The sequence below is a fragment of the Erythrolamprus reginae genome, chromosome 1 (assembly GCF_031021105.1).
Source record: "Erythrolamprus reginae isolate rEryReg1 chromosome 1, rEryReg1.hap1, whole genome shotgun sequence".
NCBI lineage: Eukaryota > Metazoa > Chordata > Lepidosauria > Squamata > Dipsadidae > Erythrolamprus > Erythrolamprus reginae.
In genome coordinates, this window is record NC_091950.1 from 181,985,363 (window position 1) to 182,010,553 (window position 25,191).

At 39.0% G+C, this 25,191-nt stretch overlaps 1 protein-coding gene across 25 annotated transcripts in view; it reads right to left on the reverse strand.

Annotated features, from left to right (window-relative positions):
• Positions 1–25,191, reverse strand: part of BAZ2B (bromodomain adjacent to zinc finger domain 2B) — a 318,653-nt gene that overhangs the window by 120,080 nt on the left and 173,382 nt on the right. For all 25 annotated transcript variants that reach the window (XM_070731603.1, XM_070731601.1, XM_070731595.1 and 22 more), the window contains one exon: positions 18,350–18,502. In XM_070731603.1, the coding sequence (XP_070587704.1) occupies positions 18,350–18,500 (151 nt within the window). In that variant the 5' untranslated portion in view covers positions 18,501–18,502. The remainder of the gene's footprint in view (positions 1–18,349; positions 18,503–25,191) is intronic.

Below are 25,191 nucleotides of genomic sequence, written 5' to 3' on the forward strand. Positions count from 1 at the left end.
TTGCATTATGCACTAATTTTCTTGCTTTTAGACCGTCAGAAGATCTACTTGGGCACGTTTGGAAACTGGTTGCCAGATTAAGATAGAACCTACTAATCCAGTAGAGGGTTTTTTACATTCTTAAGTACCACATTTGAACCTCATATATAGGTAGTGCTCAACTTAAACCACAATTGTGTCCCAAATTTCAGTTTCTAAGTAAGAAAGTTGTTAGGGGAGTTTTCCCACATTTTAGGACCTTTCCTGCCACTGTTGCTAAGTGAGTCACTGCAGTTGTTAAATTGGTAACACAGTTGTAAAGTGAATCTGGCTTTCCTATTGACTTATTATTATTGTTATTATTATTTATTGGATTTGTATGCCGCCCCTCTCCGCAGACTTAGCTTGCCAGGAGGTCACAAAAGCTGATCACATGACATGACCCCAGGACACTGCAACCATCATAGATATGAAACTATTGCCAAGCATCTGAATGTTGATCATATGGCTGGTCATTAGGGTGAAAAATGGTCATAAATTGCTTTTTTTCAGGGCTATTGTAACTTCAAATGGGCACCAAATGAATGGTTGTAAGTCGAGGACTACCTGTACTTGAGTTCAAATCCTAACAATTTCAAAAAGACCATTCATGGAAGTGGAAGCCAATCAATGTCTGGAACTGAACAATACATTAAGCCATTTGTTATCTTAACAATTATGCAGAACAAGTTATAGATTTGCACATATTATGGATAATTTACATTTGCATAAGCTTATTAACAAATTAAATTACAGCCATGTGCCTTAGTTCTCAAGGTGTGCCTTAGATTATGTTAACCTTGTCACAATGATTTAGAGTATTTTATGGCTTATTGTGCTCTGAAAATTCAACCAGTTTCCTCTCCTTGGGCACAGTTGGCATTTTTTTTTAAAATGAACTATTACTATTTGCCCCCCTTCCTTCTTTATCAATACTACAATTACAATGTATAGGGGCCATAATTTCTATCCATCCATCCATCCACCCACCCACCCAACCAACCATCCATCCATTTATCTGGCTGCTGTTTCCAAAAATGCCACTATGTATTTCCAATATCTTACGATATAATTCCTGTGATGTATAGAAATTATCACTAGGTGGTACTATTTACATCACTTGCACATAGGAGAAATCTCTGTGCTTCCGAACATTCTAATTATTTTAATTATCTAGGACAAAGGAGGAAGAAACTCTGTCTGAAGAAAAGGCACTGGCTCTACCACAAGCTCAAAAAATGATAAGAAAGCAGTGGTTTAGGGGCCTAGGAAAGAAATATCTAAATGACAGTAAGAGGCATTTATTTCAGAACTCTTAGAATGCTACCAAGTTCAACTTCTGATTATTTACTGTAATTTAATCTGTAGATTTTATCTTCAGGCAACCATCTTTTCAGAAGTCAGTTATATTTGTAGACAAAGCAATAGCAATAGAATTTAGACTTATATACTGCTTCATAATGCTTTTACAGCCCTCTCTAAGTGGTTTACGGAGTAGGCATATGCCCCCCCCCCCAACAATCTGGGTCCTCATTTTACCCACCTCAGAAGGATGGAAGGGTGAGTCAACCTTGAGCCGGTGGTAAGATTTGAACTGCTGAACTACAGCTAGAAGTTAGCTGAAGTAGCCTGCAGTGTTGCACTCTAACAACTGCGCCACCCCAGTTCTATACCCAGATAAAATGCAGCTTGGCATCCTTTGACAGGCCAGCCATAAGGGCCAAGGATGTGATTCCTAAATGGGTGTGGCTTTAAATGCACCATAGTTGGACTTCTGTGGTCCCTTCCTTGCTCACTCTGATCACGATTCTCAGCCAGGCAATACAAGGTAGTCCTCAACTTAGCCCCAATTTTTTGTTGCTAAGTGACAGGTATTAAGTGAGTTTTGTCCCGTTTTACAATCTTTCTTGTCACAGTTGTTAAGCAAATCATTGCAGTCATTAAATTAGTAACAAAGTTGTTAAAGAGAAGCTGGCTTCCCCGTTGAGTTTGCTTGTCAGAAGGTCACAAAAGGTAATCACATGACCCTAGGGCATTCCAATCGTCATAAATATGAATCTGTTCCCAAGCATTTGAATTTTGATCGCGTGATGAGGAAATGCTATTAACTGTTATGTGAAAACAGCCATAAGTCACTTTTTTCAGTGTCATTGTAATTTCAAACGTCACTAAATGAATGGTTATAAGTCAAGAGCCGGGGTGGCGCAGCAGGTAGAGTGCTGTACTGCAGGCCACTGAAGGTACTGCAGGCCACTGAAGTAGATCTGCAGATCAGCGGTTCAAATCTCATCACCGGCTCAAGGTTGACTCAGCCTTCCATCCTTCCGAGGTGCGTAAAATGAGGACACGGATTGTGGGAGCAATAAGCTGGCTCTGTTAAAAAGTGCTATTGCTAACATGTTGTAAGCTGCCCTGAGTCTAAGGAGAAGAGCGGCATAAAAATGAATGAATGAATGAATAAGTGAGTGAGTGAGCGATTGAGAGAGTAAGTAAGTAAGTACATACATAGAATGAATGTTTTTAAAGTTAGAATTTTAAGAATTTTTTAGTATGTTAATTGGATAACTTTTGTGTTTCGCTATATGTTGTGAGTCACCCCGAGTCCATGGAGAGGGGCGGCATACAAGATAGATAGATAGGTAGGTAGGTAGGTAGGTAGGTAGATACATACATACATACATACATACATACATACATACATACAGTAGATAGATAGATAGATAGATAGATAGATATAGATACAGTAGATAGATAGATACAGTAGATAGATAGATAGATAGATAGATAGATAGATAGATAGATAGATAGATACATACATACATACATACATACATACATACATACATACATACATACTTATCACTACCACACTGTTGGCGTGGCTTATGCATTTTGTTTCAACATCTTTCAGTGCAAATTGGGTGTTCTGGGTTGGAGCTCCATTTTCACTACCCCACTGCATTCCCCCTCATCCGGCCAGTACCCCTCCCTGATTATCTACTACATAAAGTGTATGTACACACACGCATGCACAGCTCTTCTAAAATTATACTCATTCAACCTCATTTACTGTGATAGGAAAAACATACCCAGAGCCCAGAAGGGGAAAAAAGGGGGGGGGGAGGGATTTGCTACTGGTACTGCGTACCTGATCATACCAGTAGGAGCCCACCACTGCATACATACTACCTGAGCCTGCAAGTTGCTAGCCCTTGTCTTAGGCAGAATAGATGATATCCAATTTACTTGAGAAAGACTCACATTTCTCTTGGACTTTTCCTTTAGGAGAGTTAGTGTTAGTCAGTAAATAGATTGACAGAGATCAGCTTAATTAATTTTTCTATAGTACTCCAAGCTTCAGCCACCATCTTAATCATCAGGAGGGACTCCCAAGCCAAAAACCTACTGATGACAGATAATGACCATAACAACAGTCATAATAATAAAATGCATCACACAGCAGTAGAGTCTGGGCAACATTTGGAAGCCGTCTCAAAAACAGCAACATGTGGTGTCCAGGCATTACATACAAAGAGCAAATAAATATAAACCAGAGAATGGGAGAAGGAAGAACAAAGAACAGCAAAGTTTACTCATTCTAGAAACAACAAAGTTATCGATGCACTTGGCATTTCCCCCTCAATTATACTGTTTTTAAATTAATCAGGGCTGGCATAACAGGTAAATGTCGGATCCCTTGAGTAAGGATTATCTCCAGGAGACAGGCAGAGAGATTTAACACACTAAATAGGTCCTCTGGTATGTTAAAGAGCCAATCAGAATAAAGAAGGAAGAATAAAGTTGCAATCCTTGTTCAGCCAGGAAGCTCAAAGCTAGCCTAAGCAGTTTTACAGGGTTGGTGAGAACAAACACGTGGAGAGGCAGGCATTGCGGCAGGTAAGAAAAAGAAGAATATAAATATGTTAAATACAGTGTTGGATTTGTAACTATTTTTGCCACCAGTCCGTGCACATGCTTGTGACACTTCTGCGCCTGCGCAGAAGCATCCCTGGCAGGTGGGGGAAGCCTCCTGCCACCAGCGCTACTGGTTCTAAGAACCTGTCCGAACAAGGAGCAACCCGCCGCTGGTTAAATAACAAAACAGTATGGTATTTATTTATTTATTAGATTTGTATTTATTAGATTTGTATGCCGCCCCTCTCCGTATTGTTGTTAGATACTACAGATAGTCTTCAATTTACACCAGTTCATTTTGTGACCTTTCAAAGTTACAACGGCACTGAAAAAAGTGACTTATGACTGTTTTTCACACTTATGACCGTTGGGTTCCAAAAATTTTTACCGCCACTCTATGGCCATGGCTTAATTTTGTGGGCAGAGTTGATGGTAATAATAATAATAATAATAATAATAATAATAATAATAATAATAATAATAATAACAACAACAACAACAACAACAACAACAACAATAACAATAATAATTTATTCGATTTGTATGCCGCCCCTCTCCGAAGACTCGGGGCAGCTCACAACAACGATAAAAACAATATTATGCTGGCACAAATCTAATATTAAAAAAACCTAAAAAACCCATCATAATTAAAAACCAAACAGCACATAAATTATATTAAGCCTGGGGGAAAGGTGTCTCAAATCCCCCATGCCTGGCGGTATAGGTGGGTCTTAAGTAGTTTACGGAAGACAAGGAGGGTGGGAGCAGTTCTAATCTCATGTCATGTAATGGTCATGTAATGGTGGACATGGTTTTGTGGTCATGTGACTGGGTGGGAGTGGCTTTGCAGTCATGTGAGTGGGTGGAGGTTGCTGGGTTTTCATGTGGCTGGGTGGTCATGTGGCTGGGTGGGCGTGGCCAACTTGATGTCACTCACATCAAGGGTTAACGTTTGGGTGACTGGCTTCTCCTCAACTCAAATTAAAAAATTAAAATTAAAAATGCAAAAAATTTAAAAAAAAATACATGATGGCAGCGACCTATCCAGTTGGGTGACATCATCATGACATCACCAGCGGCTCACTATCAGTTCAGGTGAACCGGTCCAAACTGGGAGGAACCCACCCCTTATTCAGATGTTAACATTTACATTGCTCTAGACCCCCAGAGTCATATTTTGTTTTGAGGGTTTTTTTTCAAACATGAAGTATGCAAACATGAACAAATGCATTTTTTATAAATTAAAAATGTGAGCAGTTGCTAATAGGAAGAAATTCTTCCAAGAAATCCGCAACAACACATATGCATTAAAAAGCTATCAATTTCTTACTAGATAGAGTTGAAGTTTTGATACTGATCTTTAAATCTCTAAATGACTAAAGATTTGTGTATGTGACCATCTGTCTCATTATAATATTCTTTTAAAATCTGCAATAGAGGCCCTTTAAAGATGTCCCATCTCCAGTTAGAGGTCCAGGTTTCTACCATTAAGGAAAGGAGATTTGGGTGTTAATTATAATATCTCTGGTTTTTTGTTATAAATATTCTCTACTTGTTTACAGTTTTGTTCAACTTTGCTAGTTACACCTTGAATATCTTACTGAAACAGAAAAACAAGACACAGATCAAACCAACATATAAATACTGTAACAGCAATGTGGTTATATTGCTACTTGTAAAAAAAATGCTAATTTCTGCAACTTGAACATTGCCACTGAATGGCTCCTTGTATTAGGTAAATCACACCAGGAACCAGAGCCAAATGTGTCAGTCCTTCAGTCAGTCTGTCAAAATCAGTTCTCCCCATTTCTGAGACAGATAACACTCGATTTTGAACTCCTTCATTATAGAAAAGCAAAAAGAGAGCCTTGGAGAAAATACGCAACCACCACAGCAAAACATAAACTGAGCCAGAGAAAACAAGAATGAGACACTTAAAATTGCCCTCCTTTACTCTCTTCGATATAAAAGAGAAAAAAAGAAAAAACCCTAGGAGGCTTTCAAGGTTCAAGACTAGTACAGCTCAACTCAATAAAAAGAGTTCTAGCTATTTTTAGTGAAGTCAGTTTCGTGACCTGCTCTATCTTGAAGGTTTTTCCCTCAAAGTAGAAGAATTAAATGCCACTTGCCACACAGGAACCATGTTTAACAGACTTCTCCCAAATGCAAAGATGCCTCTTGATATCATGATATTTTAACCCAATGCTACCCATTCTCCAGAGCACCACCTATTGTTTTATTTATTTATTTATTTATTTATTTGTTGGACTTGTATGCCGCCCCTCTCCGAAGACTCGGGGCGGCTCACAACATGTAAAAACAGTCACAACAATCCAGTTAATTAAAATTTAACGATTTAAGAAAAGAAACCCCATATGATAACAGACACACACACAAACATACCATGCATAAATTGACGTGCCCAGGGGAGATGTTTAGTTTCCCCATGCCTGATGACAAAGGTGGGTTTTGAGGAGTTTTCGGAAGGCAGGAAGAGTAGGGGCAGTTCTAATCTCTGGGGGGAGTTGGTTCCAGAGAGCCGGTGCCGCCACAGAGAAGGCTCTTCCCCTGGGACCCGCCAACCGGCATTGTTTGGTTGACGGGACCCGGAGAAGGCCCACTCTGTGGGACCTAATCGGTCGCTGGGATTCGTGCGGCAGGAGGCGGTCTCGGAGATATTCTGGTCCGATGCCATGAAGGGCTTTAAAGGTCATAACCAACACTTTGAATTGTGACCGGAAATTGATCGGCAGCCAATGCAGACTGCGGAGTGTTGGTGAAACATGGGCGTACCTAGGTAAGCCCATGACTGCTCTCGCAGCTGCATTCTGCACGATCTGAAGTTTCCGAACACTTTTCAAAGGTAGCCCCATGTAGAGAGCATTACAGTAGTCGAACCTGTTTCTTGTACAAGAAGCAATGGTGGAAACTAATCAAGGAGAAAACCAACCTAGAACTAAGGAGAAGCTTCCGGACAGAACAAATAATCAGTGGAACTCTTTGCCTCCAGAAGTTGTAGGTGCTCCAACACTGGAAATTTTAATGAAGAGCTTGACAACTATTTGTCTGAAATGGTAAAGGGCCCCTTCAAACTGTTAATCTGTTAAGATGCTGCTTGGACAGTGCCTTCCTCCCAAAATTATTATTATTATTATTATTATTATTATTATTATTAATGTATTTATTTATTTATTATTAATGTATTTATTTATTTATTATTAATGTATGTATTTATTTATTTGTTTGTTTGTTTGTTTATTTATTTGATTTGATTTGATTTGTATGCCATCCCCTCCGTAGACTCCGTAGACATTGTTCAAAACCACCCTTTTTTAAAGTGAAGAGCATTGCCATGGAATTCATACTCCATAGTGATAGTGTGTATATGTGTTGAGGCATTCATATGAAAAGGGTTGCTATAGAGTTATTGCTTCATTAACATTTGTCATTTTCTATGGAAATAGTATCTTATGCAAGCTAGTGCAAATTCAAAATCAAGTATTCCAGTAGATATTCCCAGGAATATTTAATATAAATTTAGCAAGCCAATTGAGCCAGTAATTTAACTCCAAAACCTACTCAAGAAAACATTTCAGTTTTATGTTCACAATGCAGGGAGAGATAGGTAGGTGCACCAAGTTAATGTTAACAAGCATTATCATTACATTTAAGATGATCCCATGTCAGAATATTGAACATTATTTTGTTTCATTTGCAAGGTTTCATAAAAATAAGTATGGAACTTGAAAACCTATCAAGCTTCTCACCGCAGCTTTATGGGATATAAGAAAAAAGATTATTATTATTATTTTAATTATTAAAATTACTATTTCTAAATACTAATTTTAAAATACGTATTTTATAAACAAAATTAGTATGTACAAAAAAGGATCAGATTGTAGCTTATCCTCAAAGCAAGTCATAGTGGTGAATTAAACAGATTCCTTCCTTTCCTTTCTGCCAACTCATTATCTTTTTGTTTCTTAATACATTAATATTCTGGCTAGAGATGAATATTTCTATTTCCTTTCATTTTTTCCTTTTGTTTTTTGTGCCCGTTAAAAAGTGCCAGCTTTCTGCATGCTTATTTTGCATAATGAAATTTAATACAAAACTACATTGCTTAAGACTCTTGACTTATAATAGGCTGAATATTTTTCAGCAAAGCTTTTGAAATTCTACTAGCCAGTACGTAGATAAATGATTGAAAGTATTACCCAAAAGGCCAGCATCCATTTCGACAGGGCTGGTGTCTTAGTAACAAGGAATGATAAAGGCAAATGCCTTTATTAATATTAATGAATTTTGTGCTGCAGTGTAATAAGCCTTTTCAAAAGAACTAAAAAGGATAAATACTTCACTAATGCCTTCAATGTAAAAAGATGGTGAACAAAATCCTTTGAAAAGCAACAGAGGCACAAAAATGACCAGCTAGATACCACCCCACCTCAACTACTTGTCTATTTAAGACACAGGAGATAAAAGACGTTAACATGGAGGATAAGGTAGATGATTTCTAATGTGAAGCTAATGCAATATTCTTTACTATACATTTTAGTCAGTGAGAAAAAGCTCTACTTCTATGATTTAAATCATTATCTGAATGTAGCCACAACATTCACACCCCTGTACTCTACAGTTTTTACCTAAATGCAGGAAGCTCCTGAGAAGCTTGTTGTAACATGTCTTTCAAAGATCAGATGTGTAAATTTACACTACTGGCAAGTATATCTCCTGTGTTAAAACTGAGAAGAGTGCCTAATCATCATGAGAGACAACTGGCCGAGTAAAGGTCTCCTCTTTTAATTAACATTTCTCCTAATTTGGTGCAATACTGAAAGGTTACAAATAAAAAGGGTTTGCTTGAAAATTGCTGCCAAATCATTAAAAAAACCTCCCACATACCACAATGTATATGCTATTGGAAATAACAGACATAGATACAGTGTGAACATGTATAATATACACTGCTCAAAAAAATAAAGGGAACCCTTAAACAACACAATATACCTCCAAGTAAATTAAACTTCTGTGAAATCAAACTGTCCACTTAGGAAGCAACAGTGATTGACAATCAATTGCACATGCTGTTGTGCACATTCAACTTTGTACAGAACAAAGTATTCAATGAGAATAATTCATTCATTCAGATCTAGGATGTGTTATTTGAGTGTTCTCTTTATTTTTTTTAGCAGTATACTATGATGACAACAACAACAACAACATAATTAATAATAATAATAATAATACAATAATAATTTATTAGATTTGTATGCCGCCCCTCTCCGAAAACATAGTTCTCTTCTTACTGATACAAATGCTGAATAATATGTATACCTATCAGGTAAAACTTTATCCCCCAAATTATAAATAGGTGAACGCAGAGGTAGGCTAACAGAATCTTGTTATTTTAATCATTTTTTAAAAAACAACATTAAACAACAACACATACAAAAACAACGTAACATAACACCATATACAATAGAGAATTCCTATTGCAGTGTACCGTACCAGTGTACATACTTTGTCTTGCTATTTTAATCCTAACGTCTTCAAATCCGCTGAGTTTTGAATGACAGATTGCTTTCTTTTTTGCTCTCCTTCTTCCTTTTTGTCCCTTACACATGAAAACTGCTTTCCAACGTTCCTGACTAAAGGAAAAAATATGTTTTGTCCAACCCATTTGTGAGATATTAAAACCTTATTCTGCCCCCTTCAAAATCTCTTCTCTCCATATAGAACAGTGTTTCCCAACCTTGGCCACTTGAAGATATCTGGACTTCAACTCCCAGAATTCCCCAGCCAGCATTTGCTGGCTGGGGAATTCTGGGAGTTGAAGTCCAGATATCTTCAAGTGGCCAAGGTTGGGAAACACTGATATAGAATGTCTCTCTGTCATATATGAGAGAAACCTGACAAACACATGAGTCTAGTCCAGTGATGGCAAACCTTTTTTTAGCTCGCGTGACAAAAGAGTGTGCACCCATGCACTGGTGCACATGCACATGCACATGCCCACACCCGTAATGCAATGCCCTCTCCCCACACATGTATGCACAAACCCCCGCGCTGCCCCCCGCATATGTGTGCAGACCTCACTGAAGCCTCCGGACTTCCAGTAAGCCCGTTGGGCCGTTTTCACCCTCTCCAGGCTTCTAGAAAGCCTCCGGAGCCTGTGGATGGCAAAAAAGAGACCCAATGGTCCTACTGGAAGAGGCCCGTGGGACCTTTTTTTGCCCTTCCCAGGTTTCAGGAAGCTTTCCTGAAACCTTGGGAGGGCAAAAATTGGCCCAACGGGCCATCTGGAAGTTTGTTTCTGAACTTCCGGTAGGCTCATTGGGCCCTTTGTGCCTCATTCACAGGCGCCACAGACTTTCCTGAAGCCTGGAGAGGATGGAAATGGCCTCCCCCACCCTCCAGAAGGCTGAAAATCAGCTGGCCAGTGCATACATGCATGCTGGAGCTGACATAGTCCAATGCCTTGCGTGCCCTCAGATATGGCTCCATGTGCAACCCGTGGCACACATGCCATAGGTTTGCCATCACGAGTCTAGTCTAACAGCATTTTTTTCCTCCTCATTGTATAAAGACAAATCCTTGTGTGTTTTGCAAATATTGTAAATATATCAATGTATATACTTTTTTGATTATACTTTTTAAAACAATTCAATAAAAATTACTTTAAAAAAAAAGACAAATATTTTGACTATATATTTGTTTGTCTCTCCCACCATTGGCTTACAGAAGTATTGCTCCCTTCACTTCATAATTAAATCCTCCATAACTTTAACAATTGAAACTACCCATCTGAATGCTACATGTCTCATATTTAAAAGAGGTACCTGATCCATGATGCTCAATGATTAGGGTAAGGCGCTAAAAAAGGCTGGGTGTGTACAGAAACTTCATGATCGGCCACTATAATTTAATTGTAATTGGTGCTTGCTTTGAAAAATCAGGATTGAAAACCAGGATGGATCATACAACAACACCCGCATGCCCGTCTTGAAATAAGCCGTCTTTAAATAATGACAGAAATCAGAGCTAAGCATTTTGCTCCTGGGAAGGGGCTGAAGAACACAAAAAACAAACCTGGGGATTGCCAATTATTCTTAAGAACGGGTTCCTTCCTTTGCTGGAAATATATATTATCATCTCCTTCTCCTCCGCTTCCCCGCCTCTCTGAAATGCCGATTATTTCTGGGCCGCTAAGCATTCTGCTTATACATTTCTTATTAGAAACAGACACAAAGATGTTATTATTTATATTTGGGATCCAGATGCTAATTAGCACAGAGTTGTTTTAAGAGTTAATTCCAGCATGTAGCTTGAACACAGATTCCTATGTTAGCACTTTGGAGATTACATTTCTAGTAGGGCTTCACAGGCATCTCTGTCATAATTGCTAATAGCATAACCTTTGAAATAGCCCTCAGGGAAGTCCACTGAAATATATGGGAGCATTCAGACTGCAATCAAATAAGCAGCTTGTGATTCAGATTCATAATGAGGAAAAAATACTGCAAAAAATGTATATATAATGTAATTACCATACTCAAATTACATGCATTTGGAAAAGTATTTTTCCAAAGTCACATTATACAATTATAGCAGAGTAACCACAAATAACAGCTGATCTGTAACACAATCTTTCTGGCATGGCATCTAGAGTTCCAGTCTGGACTAAGTCCCTGTCTTGGGATTTGTATGGCTGAAAGACTGAAGTTTATTACAAGCCTGCTTAATAGACTATTGATTACTGCAAAGAAAATAATTATATTGCATTGGATGAAACCTGAGCCTTGCTAACTGCAAGCTGAGAGGAAGGTGTTTTTAACAGTATAGCACTGGAAACAATAACTGCTAAAACTGTAAAAGATAAATGCTCAATTATAGAAATAGGGTTTTTTTTCCTCTTCATAAAATCCAGGCTGGTAAGTTAAGAAATTATCACATGTTTATCTTATCAAATATTACACAGAGCACAAAACGTGAGTTAAAAAGGTGCAATTAACATTTCTTCTACATTCTAGAATATCTGATAAATGTAATGTTTACTAGAATTTACTTGAAAACTGCAGGTAAAAAGCAGCTTCACATGTGTTCCTATGCAATCAATACATTCAATTCAATTTATTCAATTTATTAGATTTGTATGCCGCCCTCCTCCGAAAACTCCGAAAACTCGGGGCGGCATAAAGCAAAGACATTGTAATATTAGATGTGATCATGAGCTTTCATCAGAAGCACCCCAAACTTCTTAGACCAACACACATAAGCAGTTTAAGCAATTAAATACAGTGGACAAATATTTGCCCATTTGTCTCTCTTTCAAACACCCAGAGAGCAAGAGAGAAGTAGTTCTGTCTAAGTATCCAAACTATATGATAGCAGACTGCACGAAGGAGATTATATTACTTTGACTAGCTTTTATGGTGATGGCATAGATAATAAATGGAGGTGGGGGGAGTGAAGAATACCCTGTGAATGTGTTATGTCTGATTCAAAATCCCACGTGAGTAAAGAAATTAAAAAACAAGATGAAATAGCCATTATTCCTTAGCCCGCCCGCCCCATAATTATCCAAAATATGTGTAGACATGGTATCATGTTAATATCTTTCTCAGTGCCTAGTGAGAAATATTCCATATAAAATAAATAGCATTCTAAATTTTGGTTTCATACTACCGTAAGAATATGAGTATAGTCTACTATTCTGTAATTTATCCCTTTAATCTTTAGCCAGCCATTGACTGTTCCTTTATTTAAAATCTATGATGTTAGGAGACACCCATTTGGGCTCAATAAAAAGTAGGTGTGAGAAGAAGCGCTTTGGTGTTTTCTTTGGGCAACTCTCAGCCTTCACCTGGGACAGAAAAGTGGTTGATAATTAGGGGTTCAGCTGAGATTCATTCAACACATAAGACCTACTGATCTAAGATTTCCACCATGCTATGAGACTTTATTTATTTATTCATTCGTTCATTCATTCATTCATTCATTCATTCATTCATTCATTCATTCAATTTTTATGCTGCCCTTCTCCTTAGACTCAGGGCGGCTTACAACAAGTTAGCAATAGCACTTTTGTAACAGAGCCAGCCTATTGCCCCCACAATCCGGGTCCTCATTTTACCCACCTCGGAAGAATGGAAGGCTGAGTCAACCTTGAGCCGGTGATGAGATTTGAATCGCTGACCTTCAGATCTACAAATCAGCTTCAGTGGCCTGCAGTACAGCACTCCACCTGCTGCGCCACCCCGGCTCTTTCATAGATCTTGGCAAGTTCAGCTGATTAAATCATCCTCAATGGTTGCTCTCAGGGAATCCCCAAAGAAATGTGACAAATAGTTTTGTGCAGTTTCTCATTGGTAAGGATTTCCACTTCCTGTCTCAGTGTTCTTTCCTGATTCCAAGGTGTTGTGGCACCTTACAACCCTTTTCCATAGTTTCTGACCATGTGAAGATCTCATGTACAGTGGCTTCTTCCTTCTTCCTCTTCCTAGCATATTCCCGTAAGTGCAGGGTCTGCTTTTTGGATCACTGAAAATTTTAGTTTTTTTCACATGAAAAAACCCAACCATGTTACAGGAAGAATGGGGATAAAGTGCCATCTGATTGTCTTTTTATTCTTCCTTACATATTGGCTAGATTCACAGGTGTGTCAAACTGGTAGCCCATGGGCCAGATGCCTCATCAGCAAGCCACACCCACCCCAGGTCCGCGAATGGGAAAAAAACGTCACAAGTGATGCCATGCGTTTGACACCCCTGAGCTAGAGAAAAAGCACAGGATCAAGGATAATACAGCAACAATTAGCAATAGGGCTGTTCAACAGTTTGGATTTGAAGAGGAATCCAGACTATGCAGTCTTCAGAGAAGGGCGGCATACAAATCTAATTAATAAAGAACTGGTGGGATCATAAGCCCGAAAAAGTGATCGAAAATGAGCAAGCAAAACTACTGTGGGACTTCCGACTTCCGACTGACCGAATTCTGAAGCATAACACACCAGACATTGTGATCATGGAGAAACAGAAAGTATGGATCATCGACATCGCAATCCCAGGAGACAGCAGAATTGAGGAGAAGCAGCTAGAGAAATTAGTGAAATACGAAGATCTAAAAATCGAGCTGCAACGACTCTGGCATAAGCCAGTGAAAGTCGTCCCAGTGGTACTTGGCACGCTGGGCGCAGTACCAAAGGATCTCAGCAGACATTTGAAAACCATTGGAATTGACAAAATCTCCATCTGTCAATTGCAAAAGGCCGCTTTACTGGGATTGGCAAACATAATTCGCCGCTACATCACGCAGTCCTAGGTGCTTGGGAAGCGCCCGACTGGTGATGAAATACGAAATCCAGCATAGTGATCTCGTTTGCTGTGTTGTACTGAAATAATAATAATAATAATAATAATAATAATAATAATGTCACTCGTGTTATCTTTAAAGAAGGAAATAAATTATTTAGCATTGCCTGAATAATTTTCAATACTGTAAATCTCCTTTTAATAGTTCTAAGCATCCTTAGGTGGCAGTTCACAAAAGTTCTCAGAGCTTGGGGGGTGGGGTGTAGTTGGTTATGTATGGAAGGACCTTTGTTTTGTTCTGTTTTTAATGTCCTGACTCAAATAGTTATGATCTAAACTATACATACCAAAATAACTATGTTAATGCAGAAACAAATCTTCAGTAGGAATTAATGTTCTATCATAGTGGAACTCAAATGTCTCTCCTCCTGCTGCTCTGGATATTTTCAATGGACCAAATTGATTATTTTACAACTTTTATTTAATTAATGAAAGGATATATGAAACAAAATAGGTTAACAACATCTGTGATTCACTGAAAATCCACAATTACCAATACATTGATTTTAGACAATTTCTATAAATGCTGAATATATTTCACAAAATGTAAAGCATTTAGATCTGAAATTATTAATCTCAGATAAGGTCAGAGAAAATCAATTTTAATTTAGATTGCGATTTAGAACTTTTTTTGTTTGATATTGTTGGAAGTTTGCATTGTAAATCATAGGAAATTTACTCCAAACTGGACTCTGTATGAAACCAATTTATGGATTTATTTATTTTATTTTATTATTTATTTTATTTTATTTTATTATTTATTTTATTATTCTATCTATCTATCTATCTATCTATCTATCTATCTATCTATCTATCTATCTATCTATCTATCTATCTATCTATCTATCTATCTTGCAGTTTGGACAATCATGTTAGGGGAAATGTAATAACTCCTACCTGAAATCTCAAACTGCTGCTGACAAAATCAAAAGGGGGGAGAGCTAAAAAGAATAAAAAGCCTTCAATGTTTAGGCTCCACAGATTAGTATTTAAAAATAAGGACCTTATGCATTACTAATTCACTCAACCTGCCTACAGAACCTGCACCGGATTACACAATAAATTTCCCCCTCTTGGAGGCAATGAGAAAAATGAAGTATATATTTATCTATTAAATTTATAGGCTACCCATCATTCTGCAAAGTAATAAAAACCATCTTCTTGCTCAGGATGGTGGCAGCTTTTTTGTCACAGATCTCTCCACAACCTCTACCAACAGCTAAAATCTGTTGGCATCATGTAATTAGTAATATTGCTAGTTCAAAAGTAGAGCACTTGCTTTAATTTAAAAGGCTACAGATTCAATCCTAGCAAACTGCTGCCAATCAATGTAAACAGTCATGAACTAAACAGACCAAGAGTTAAAATACGAATATAATTAATGTATAATATAAATAAGATTCCATATGTATTGAAACCTCAATATATCCCCATTTATTTGACCATATTTCCATTAGGACATCCTCCTTGAAACAAAATAACAAGTTGTTGAATCCTATGAGAGTTCCTTAACAGTTTGATTGGAATGAACTTTATGAAACAAGGAAAAGGCATAGAGAAGCTAGACAAGCTTCTAGCCCTCTATGTCAAAAAAGCAGGAGGAAATAGATACGGAAATTGTCAACTTAATTGCCTATACATACATGATTCATTTGATAGCAGGAAATTTGCTAGAATCCTTAACCTTCCTGCAAATAAACACTATTAATCAGAGGTTAAAATTTTCATTCCTTGGAATAAGTGTTTCCAGTCTAGATTGCCTGGAGGGAAGTCTGGCAAATCCAAAATAGTTTTAAACAATCCAGTTAAATTTACATTAATTTAACTGCAATTTTATTACATTGCATAATGATTTCATTATGCAAATAATGTAAATCATCAAGAGGACACATTAGTAATACTTGTTGCAACTGACTTAGTAAAAAACTATTTGCAAGGATAGACTTGCAAAGCCACCAAAGTACTAATAAGTAGATTTAGTGCACTAATGAAGCCCTATTTATAATGTAACTTCTAATATATGTCCCTCTTTTTTCCTTCCCATACAATGTAAAAGCTAGAAGCACACTGTCTCTTGTTCTGATATTGGACAGATCTGGTACCAGACTGTTTGCTTCTGACTGCATAGGGACGTATACACACACACATATACACTGTATGTGTTTTGAAGTATAAGACGCACTGCAGTATAAGACGCACCTTAATTTTGGGGGAGGAAAATGGGGGGGGGATTCTGCCTACCAGGTATTCATCTAGCTAGTCTGGTTAGCTTCAGTGCATCAGTTTGCTGGTTCTGACAGCACACATGCTTTTTATCCCCTGGTTGGGGTTTAAAACCAGCTTCTAAAGCACAGCTGATCATCAGAGAGAGAAACAATGAGAAAAGCAGGTGAAGCATCACTCACTAGCGCCTCATTAGGGCTGAAAAACAGCTTCTGAAGCACAACTGATTGTCGGGGGGAGTAGCAAAGAGAAAAGCAGGCAAAGCACGGAGGACCGCTTCACTCGCTAGCGCCTCATTAGGGCTGAAAAAAGATTTGAAAGAACTACCCTCGGAGTGTTATGTATCCATGTAAATAAGACTATGTAAATAAGTTATGTAAATATCTGTTTAAACCCGCTCATCTGCATAGCCGCCCGTGGATTGGCCAAGCCACGGGCGGGGAAATCCAAACAGCTGTCAAAGCCACGCCTACAGAAAAGAAACCCTTTAAATTCGGATACCAGTGCCGCACACTTTGCTTTTATCGCAAACTTCAATATAGATACAGTACTTTGCTTCTTACTTTGTTACATGGGCCGATTCCTAATAAAGACGAATTCGGCAACCACGTGTCTTCTAGTTATTCAGATCTAACACGGAGAGTAAGACACACCCAAATTTTCAACCTCTTTTAGTGGGGGAAGCGAGTGTGTCTTATGCTCCAAAAAATATGGTACTTTCATATTTATGAGGCATTTGGGAATAATTAAAAAAAAAAAACATTTTCTGCTCCCAAATGCTTAATTAAAAGTACTATACAGCATTTCACATTGCTGATTAGGTGGGTTTTTGCCTTATCCAAATAATTTCTGCAGAAACATTTTTGATGCATAGCCATGAAAAACACACAAAACTGGACAGAAAGAAGAATTCATCAGTGCCAGGACAACTTTACTCAGTAGGATATAATCAACAACAAAATGCTATGATCCATGGCTGTGAAAGCAGATTTAGATAACTATTGCAATTATCTTAAGCTTCTAGTTGTTTCTTCAATAATTTATTAGTTACTTTCACACCCTTAGGAAGCTTATGGCATCAGTTCCTATTTGGATAAAACAAAATCGAAGCAATCTACAAATCATGTGTGATGTGCAACTTCCTCAACCTGGTTGTTCTCAGTTATCTTCAGGTTATATTTCTCAGAATTTCATTTGCAAAATTCTTGCCCAATGTTGTCAGTGTGGGAAAGTTCTACGAGCTACAGTTCCAAATCTCTAGGATGGAAACCATTCTTACCTACAATTATACAATTGCTTTAACGGTTCCTTCCTAGCAAGGCATCAGTTTTAGGGATCGTTACACTGAATGCCAAAAATGTCACTTCTCTTACATACAACTTTACTATTTTTCTTTTTTATTGCATTCAAATTTCAAATCTATAAAAATCTTAAAACACAGTGAAACCTTGACTTAGTGGACCTTAAACACTAAATATGGCACATGCAATCCATCATATCGGTTAGTGATTTATTCTGTTTCATAGTATTACAGGGGTTTGCTTTAGAGGGAAGGGCCAAAAAAGTTAGCGATGGCCCTAACCTGCATGCAAGGGATGAGTCTTTGTTCAGATAATTACAGCTGCCATCTTTAAGCATCCCCCATATCTTTGTCATTTGTGTGATGACATAATGCGCACATGTCATCATTTTGCATCAATTTACAGATTTTATAATTAACAATGCATTGCGCAACAAGGTTTCACGGTGACATAAATTCATCTGGATGCCTTGGTACAAGCCATCCACATGGCACAATATCACAAATATGACATATTCACCGCAGGCGTTGATTGTGGAGCTAAGTGACGTGGCTCCAGTGGAAAGGCCACCTTTGGAAATTGCTGAAACGATGGATGCTGAGGACAAGGCAGGAGATGAAGCTGCAGTGGAAGAGGCTGCTGTTGACGTTAACCGCTCTCCAGACTCCATATCTAAAATGAAAAAAGACATGTTTAAAAAAATCCACACATTTAGCATTAGCATTTAGATTTATATGCCACTTCATAGTGCTTCTACAGCCCTCTCTAAGCAGTTTATAGAATCAGCATATTGCCGCCAACAATCTGGGTCCTCATTTTACCCACCTTGAAAGAATGGAAGACTGAGTCAACTTTGAGCTGCTGGTGAGATCTGAACTGCTGAACTACAGCTAATAGTTAGCTGTACTCAGCGCTGCAGTGCTGCACTCTAACTACTGCACCACCCCGGCTCTTATACATCCATTAAGATGGATGGTATAAGGGGTTATCAAGTATTTCACCAAGATATTCTACATTTGCCTCTCCCTCCAAAGGCAACTAATGAATTTAAAAGATAACAGAATCCAAAGGGTTCCTGGGGGGGGGGGGGGGTTTACACTGGGGAATCTTATTGTTGGATTTTATATTATAATCCCTGAATTTTGCTTGCTGAATTTAATACAGTCATACCTCGTCTTACGGACCTAATTGATTCCAGGGGGAGGTTCGTAAGACGAAAGGTTCGTAAGACGAAACATTGTTTCCCATAGGAAACAATGTAAAGTCAATTAATCCGTGCAACAACAAAAAAACCCGCAAAAAAACCGCTGCCGCCCGGCTTTCACCTTTTAAAACAGCCTGGGGGCTTCTCAGCGACCTCCCGAACGCCGAACGCCAAACCCGAACTTCCGCGTTCGGCGTTCGGAGACAGCTGGGAAGCCGGGCGGCTGTTTTAAAAGGTGACAGCCGGGCGGCGGGGCTTCCCAGCAGCCTCCGAACGCCGAACTTTTGCCGAACTTCCGGGTTCGGGGTTCAGGAGGTTGCTGGGAAGCCCCCCAGCCCGGCTGTCACCTTTTAAAACAGCCGCGCGGCTTCCCAGCAGCCTCCGAATGCCGAACGCGGAAGTTCGGGTTCGGCGTTCGGAGGCTGCTGGGAAGCCGCGCGGCTGTTTTAAAAGGTGACAGCCGGGCTGGGGGGCTTCCCAGCACCCCCCCAACCCAGAAGTTTGGCAAAAGTTCGGGGTTCGGGGGGGTGCTGGGAAGCCCCCCAGCCCGGCGGTCACCTTTTAAAACAGCCGCGCGGCTTCCCAGCTGTCTCCGAACGCCGAACGCGGAAGTTCGGGTTTGGCGTTCAGCTTCGGGAGACAGCTGGGAAGCCATGCGGCTGTTTTAAAAGGTCACAGCCGGGCTGGGAGGCTTCCCAGCACCACCCCCAACCCCGAAAGTTCGGCCAAAGTTCAGGGTTCGGGGGGGTGCTGGGAAGCCCCCCAGCCCGGCGGTCACCTTTTAAAACAGCCGCACGGCTTCCCAGCTGTCTCCGAACGCCGAACGCGGAAGTTCGGGTTTGGCGTTCGACTTCGGGAGACAGCTGGGAAGCCGTGCGGCTGTTTTAAAAGATCACAGCCGGGCTGGGGGGCTTCCCAGCACCCCCCCAAACCCCGAACCCGGAAGTTCGGCAAAAGTTCAGGGTTTGGGGGGGTGCTGGGAAGCCCCCCAGCCCGGCTGTGATCTTTTAAAACAGCCGCGCGGCTTCCCAGCTGTCTCCCGAAGCCGAACGCCAAACCCGAACTTCCGCGTTCGGAGACAGCTGAGAAGCAGTGCGGCTGTTTTAAAAGATCACAGCCGGGCTGGGGGGCTTCCCAGCAACCTCCCGAACCGAACCCGGGGTTCAGAAAAATTTTGCCTCTTCTTACGAACTTTTTTCGAGTTACGAACCGCCGTTCGGGAGGCTGCTGGGAAGCCCCGCCACCCGGCTGTCACCTTTTAAAACAGCCGCGCAGCTTCCCAACTGTCTCCCGAACGCCGGTTCGTAACTCGAAAAAAGTTCGTAAGAAGAGGCAAAATTTTTCTGAACACCGGGTTCGTATCACGAGTTGTTCGTAAGACGAGGGGTTCGTATCTTGAGGTACCACTGAATGCCTGAATTTTGCTTGCTGAAACTGGGTTCTTTTTGCCAAATATTTCTATAATACCAAACTTAAAAGAAAAGCTTGGGATAGATAGATAGATAGATAGATAGATAGATAGATAGATAGATAGATAGATAGATAGATAGATAGATAGATAGATAGATAGATAGATAGATAGATATTGTTCTCCAAATGAGACAGACAGACTGACAGTGATAAATAAATAGATGAGGGAGAGGCAGAGGGAGAAGGAGAGTAATAAAATTATCTTGCAAATGTACACTGTTATCCAAAATGTTTTTTTTATTTTGCTATGTTAGGTAGATGTGTAAAGAATGAACAGTCATGGGCAAAGCAGTTTCTGCACTTGAATCATTCTTCTTCTTCACATATACAGTGCAGACGACTCCTTTGTTCTTTTCCTGGTAAACTTTTGAGTAAACTGCAGAGGTTGGGCTCCACTAATGAATTCTACAATTTGAATGTGAGTTTTCAGCAAGAATGTCTGCCTGACAATCTATTTGACTCAACCAGGAAAAGATATTTATTTATTTATTTGAATCCCATTTTTATAATTTTTACAAATACAGTGATACCTTGTCTTACGAACTTAATTTGTTCTGGGACGAGGTTTGTAAGGTGAAAAGTTTGTAAGACGAAACAATGTTTCCATAGGAATCAATGGAAAAGCAATTAATGCGTGCAAGCCCAAAACTCACCCCTTTTGCCAGCTGAAGTGCCCATTTTTGTGCTGCTGGGATTCCCCTGAGGCTCCCCTCCATGGGAAACCCCACCTTCAGACTTCCGTTGCCAGCGAAGCGCCCATTTTTGCGCTGCTGGAATTCCCCTGCAGCATCGCAAAAACACGGAAGTCCGGAGGTGGTGTTTCCCATGGTGGGGAGCCTCAGGGGAATCCCAGCAGCGCAAAAATGGGTGCTTCGCTAGCAACGGAAGTCCGGAGGCGGGGCATCCCAGTGGCAGCGGCTTGGGTTTGTAAGATGAAAATAGTTTGGAAGAAGAGGCAAAAAAATCTTAAACCCTGGGTTTGTATCTCGAAAAGTTTGTATGACGAGGGGTTTGTAAGACGAGGTCTCACTGTACTGTAGCTCAAGCCAGCAAACCTATCCAATATATCTCCCTCCCCTTATTATCTTCACACCTACACTTGTGAGGTGAGTTGGACTCAGAGAAAATGACTGGCCCAAGGTCACCCAGCCATTTTTTTTATGGCCAAGGTGGGACTAGAATTCACGGTCTCCTACTTTCTAGCCTAGTACCATAAAAACTAGACTAAATCTGCTTGGTGTTAATGATAATCTGAACTGTGTATGCATTCTGTGTATGTTCTTTCTTCCTGATTACGCCTTTGAGATTTAGGATGTCTACGCAATGAGTGTTATCTTCACAGCACTGTGAAATTTCTATAATCAAGAGGATAAAAACCAGAAACGAGCATTTGTCTGTCCTTCCTTCCACTTTAGAGGGGGGAAATGATGGAAAGATGTCTGAGAAATTAAAAAGACAGAGCCGCTTCTTCCTCCTTACAGCCTGCTCAATAAGAATGCTTTATACCTCCAGGGCAAATGGGTGCTTTAAGCTCAAGGCAAGCTAAGAGCTAAGGTTCTTAGACAAGCATTTGTGATGGCAATAAAGAATTTTATCTGCAACTTTTGGCCAGTCCTCCAGATTTTTTCAGCAAAGAAGCTTGTTTTCTATGTGCCTATGGCCATAACATCTGAAACATTTTTCATGTTTGTTTCATCTGAATGCAGAACAAGCAAATCTTTTGCTTTGTCTCAACTGCAGCCAACCTCAATTGGGTTGACAGAACTTCCAGGACATAACGTTTTGAACCACATTATTTACAGAATTACAAATAAAATTGTTCCGTCCTCAGATTGATGTTCTGTCCTCAGTTATGGGACCAAAATGTCTGGTTATGGCACCAGAACTTTTGCCCTTCAATTCTTTTGTCTTCAGTTATGGCACCAGAACTGCTAGAAAACAGCCAAAAGTTACAATTAAAATTCTTTATTGCGATCACAAATAACAGTACACCCCTATGCTTTCCCACATTCTATAACACATCAGTTATAGCTCAGTTTTTGTCTTGGCTTTAACTTTTTTTCTACTTGTGGAAATAATACTGGAGAATCAATAACTATTTCAAGATGCAGAGCTCCTCACTGATCCTGATATATTCTGGTTCTAATATCTTGTGAATATTGCATATCCTACCAAGGCTCATGATTCGATAGGAAAATGGCATTTCTGAGGATTATTTTGTGTACTTCAAATTGTAAGGTTTCAAATTATTTCTTCACAATTGTGAAAATTACAATGGGGAAGCATATATTTATGGTCTTGTCAATGGTGAATATTTTGGATTAGATTTTTCTAAAGATGACATTTGCTGAAATTAATGTCCTGATACTTTGATTGATCTATATGGGCCTAGGTTTTTGTTGAATATTTTAATGTGCTTTTTAAAAAAATAACATTTTAGAAACTGTTCTATTTTGTTTGTGTTATTTAAAGCAGGGGTGTCAAACTGGCGGCCCGTGGGCTGGATGCATCACACACTGGCTACCCCCACCCCCGGTTTGGCAAAGGGGGGAAAGTCATGATATGTCACGTGATGACAATGTGACGATGCAAGTTTGACACCCTTGGTGTAGAGAATTTCTAATTTAAAATATCAGGTATAAGTTTACACAATTTATTTACAGAATTTAGTTTAATAGAACATCCGATGGCCAAAGCTAAATAAAAGCATACAAATATTACCAGTGGTAGACAAGTACATTCAAAACAAACAAAAAAGCCTCAAACATTTCAGTAACTACAATTATTTTCAAGTTATGCATGAAAGTAATAAAACTCAAAGATACAATTCTATGACTTCTCTCTAAATAATCCACACTGACTTCAATGATACTTAATTCTGGGTGGACCTTTTATAGGATTGCATCATTAATTAATGGTGTCTCCTACTGGTTTCAGTGGGATTAAAAATACACAATCTACTTAGATGTAAGCCCCACTGTACTCCCAGTTAAATTAGTGCAGAATGGCAGCTCTAGACATTACTAACTTCAGCTGATTAGAGCTCAATATAATTAACATTATTTATTACAAAAATTAATATTAACACGATTTTATGTTAATTAACTAGAAAAAGCGTGTAGCCCAAGGGATGTGCACATGACTCCTGCATGCTTTATTTCAGGTAACAAGATATTGAAATTAATATTTTATCGCTATTCTATTTGCCATATATATGATTAACCATACTCAGAACAGCAGAAGCTAATAATTTCAGCCTGAAGATGGCAAAGGTGATTTTGTCAAAAAGTCGCAAAGACACTCAAAATATTACATGGGGAAAAAACTCACAACAATGTCTGTCTGTCTGTCTCTCTGTCTGTCTGTCTCTCTCTCTCTCTTTCTCTCTCTCTCTCTCTATCTGCCGTATCTGTCTGTCTGTCTGTCTGCATGTTGTGCTCTCAGGTATCAGTGTTATCTTTTCCCAATTAAACAATAAGATCATTCTTAAGATTGGCACCCAAGATTATTTGCAATATGGAATACAACAAACTTTCTCAGAAGCAGGAATTGAAAGACATATAGTATCAATATTTCAAGATAAAGTGCAGTTGACTGAAATTTATTTTTCCATATGTAATAGAATTGATTTCCTTACAATCACCAATTTATTACAATCACAAAATATTGTCATCCCCAGCCAAACTTTATGGCTTATTAAATGTTGACCAATGGAACTAAAATATGGTTATGCCACCTAATCTTTGTCTGTAGCATCTTCTATTGTGTTTTGAGAGACCTAAGAATTTTGTTTTTAAATTTAAGAGTAAGCCTTAATTGTACCCAGTTAGTTCATTACTCTAAACCATAGCAGATGGCTGACATTGTAAGAGATAATCCCTGAAAGAGTCATTAGTGAAGATCAACGATAATTAGACTGCAACCCGAAAGGTTCACGAGAGACTAAAAAAGTATCAATATAGCAGCTCTTCCTAAGAAAAGCAACAAGTGCTAATTCTATTTTTTCCCCTTTTTGCTAATGCATGTTGGCAAATACATCCAACTGTGACAAATGAATGAATCTCATTGCAGATAAAACATACTGTACTTTAGATAATACAATACTTGCCTCTCTTATCATCCAGGACAGGTATTATCTATCTATCTATCTATCTATCTATCTATCTATCTATCTATCTATCTATCTATCTATCTATCTATCTATCTATCTATCTATCTACCTACCTACCTACCTACCTACCTACCTACCTACCTCTTTATCCCTCTATCTCTCTATCTAATCTATTTATCTCTTTATCCCTCTAACTCTCTATCTAATCTATCCATCCATTTATCCTGACAAGGACCGAAACTTCACTTCGAGGCTGCTTAGTGATGAACAGGATTTTTAACAGGCAGGAATATCCAGCTGAACTGAAAAGGATGAATCGTGTGCCTCTTTTAACATTGTGAGCAAAACCTGTCTTTTTCTCTCTACTAATTACCATATAAATATTTCAAGGTACACCGAAATATTTTGGCTCAAAGAAGCCAAAGAAGTAAATAATGTATTTCATAAAGACGCACATGTTGTAATCCTTTTCAAAATGACAGCTGCATATTGTGTAACGAGCATGATAAGTACACAGCATTGCTTTGTCCGTGTACCTTTCCAGAGAAATACATTTATTAAGATAATATATTGGCT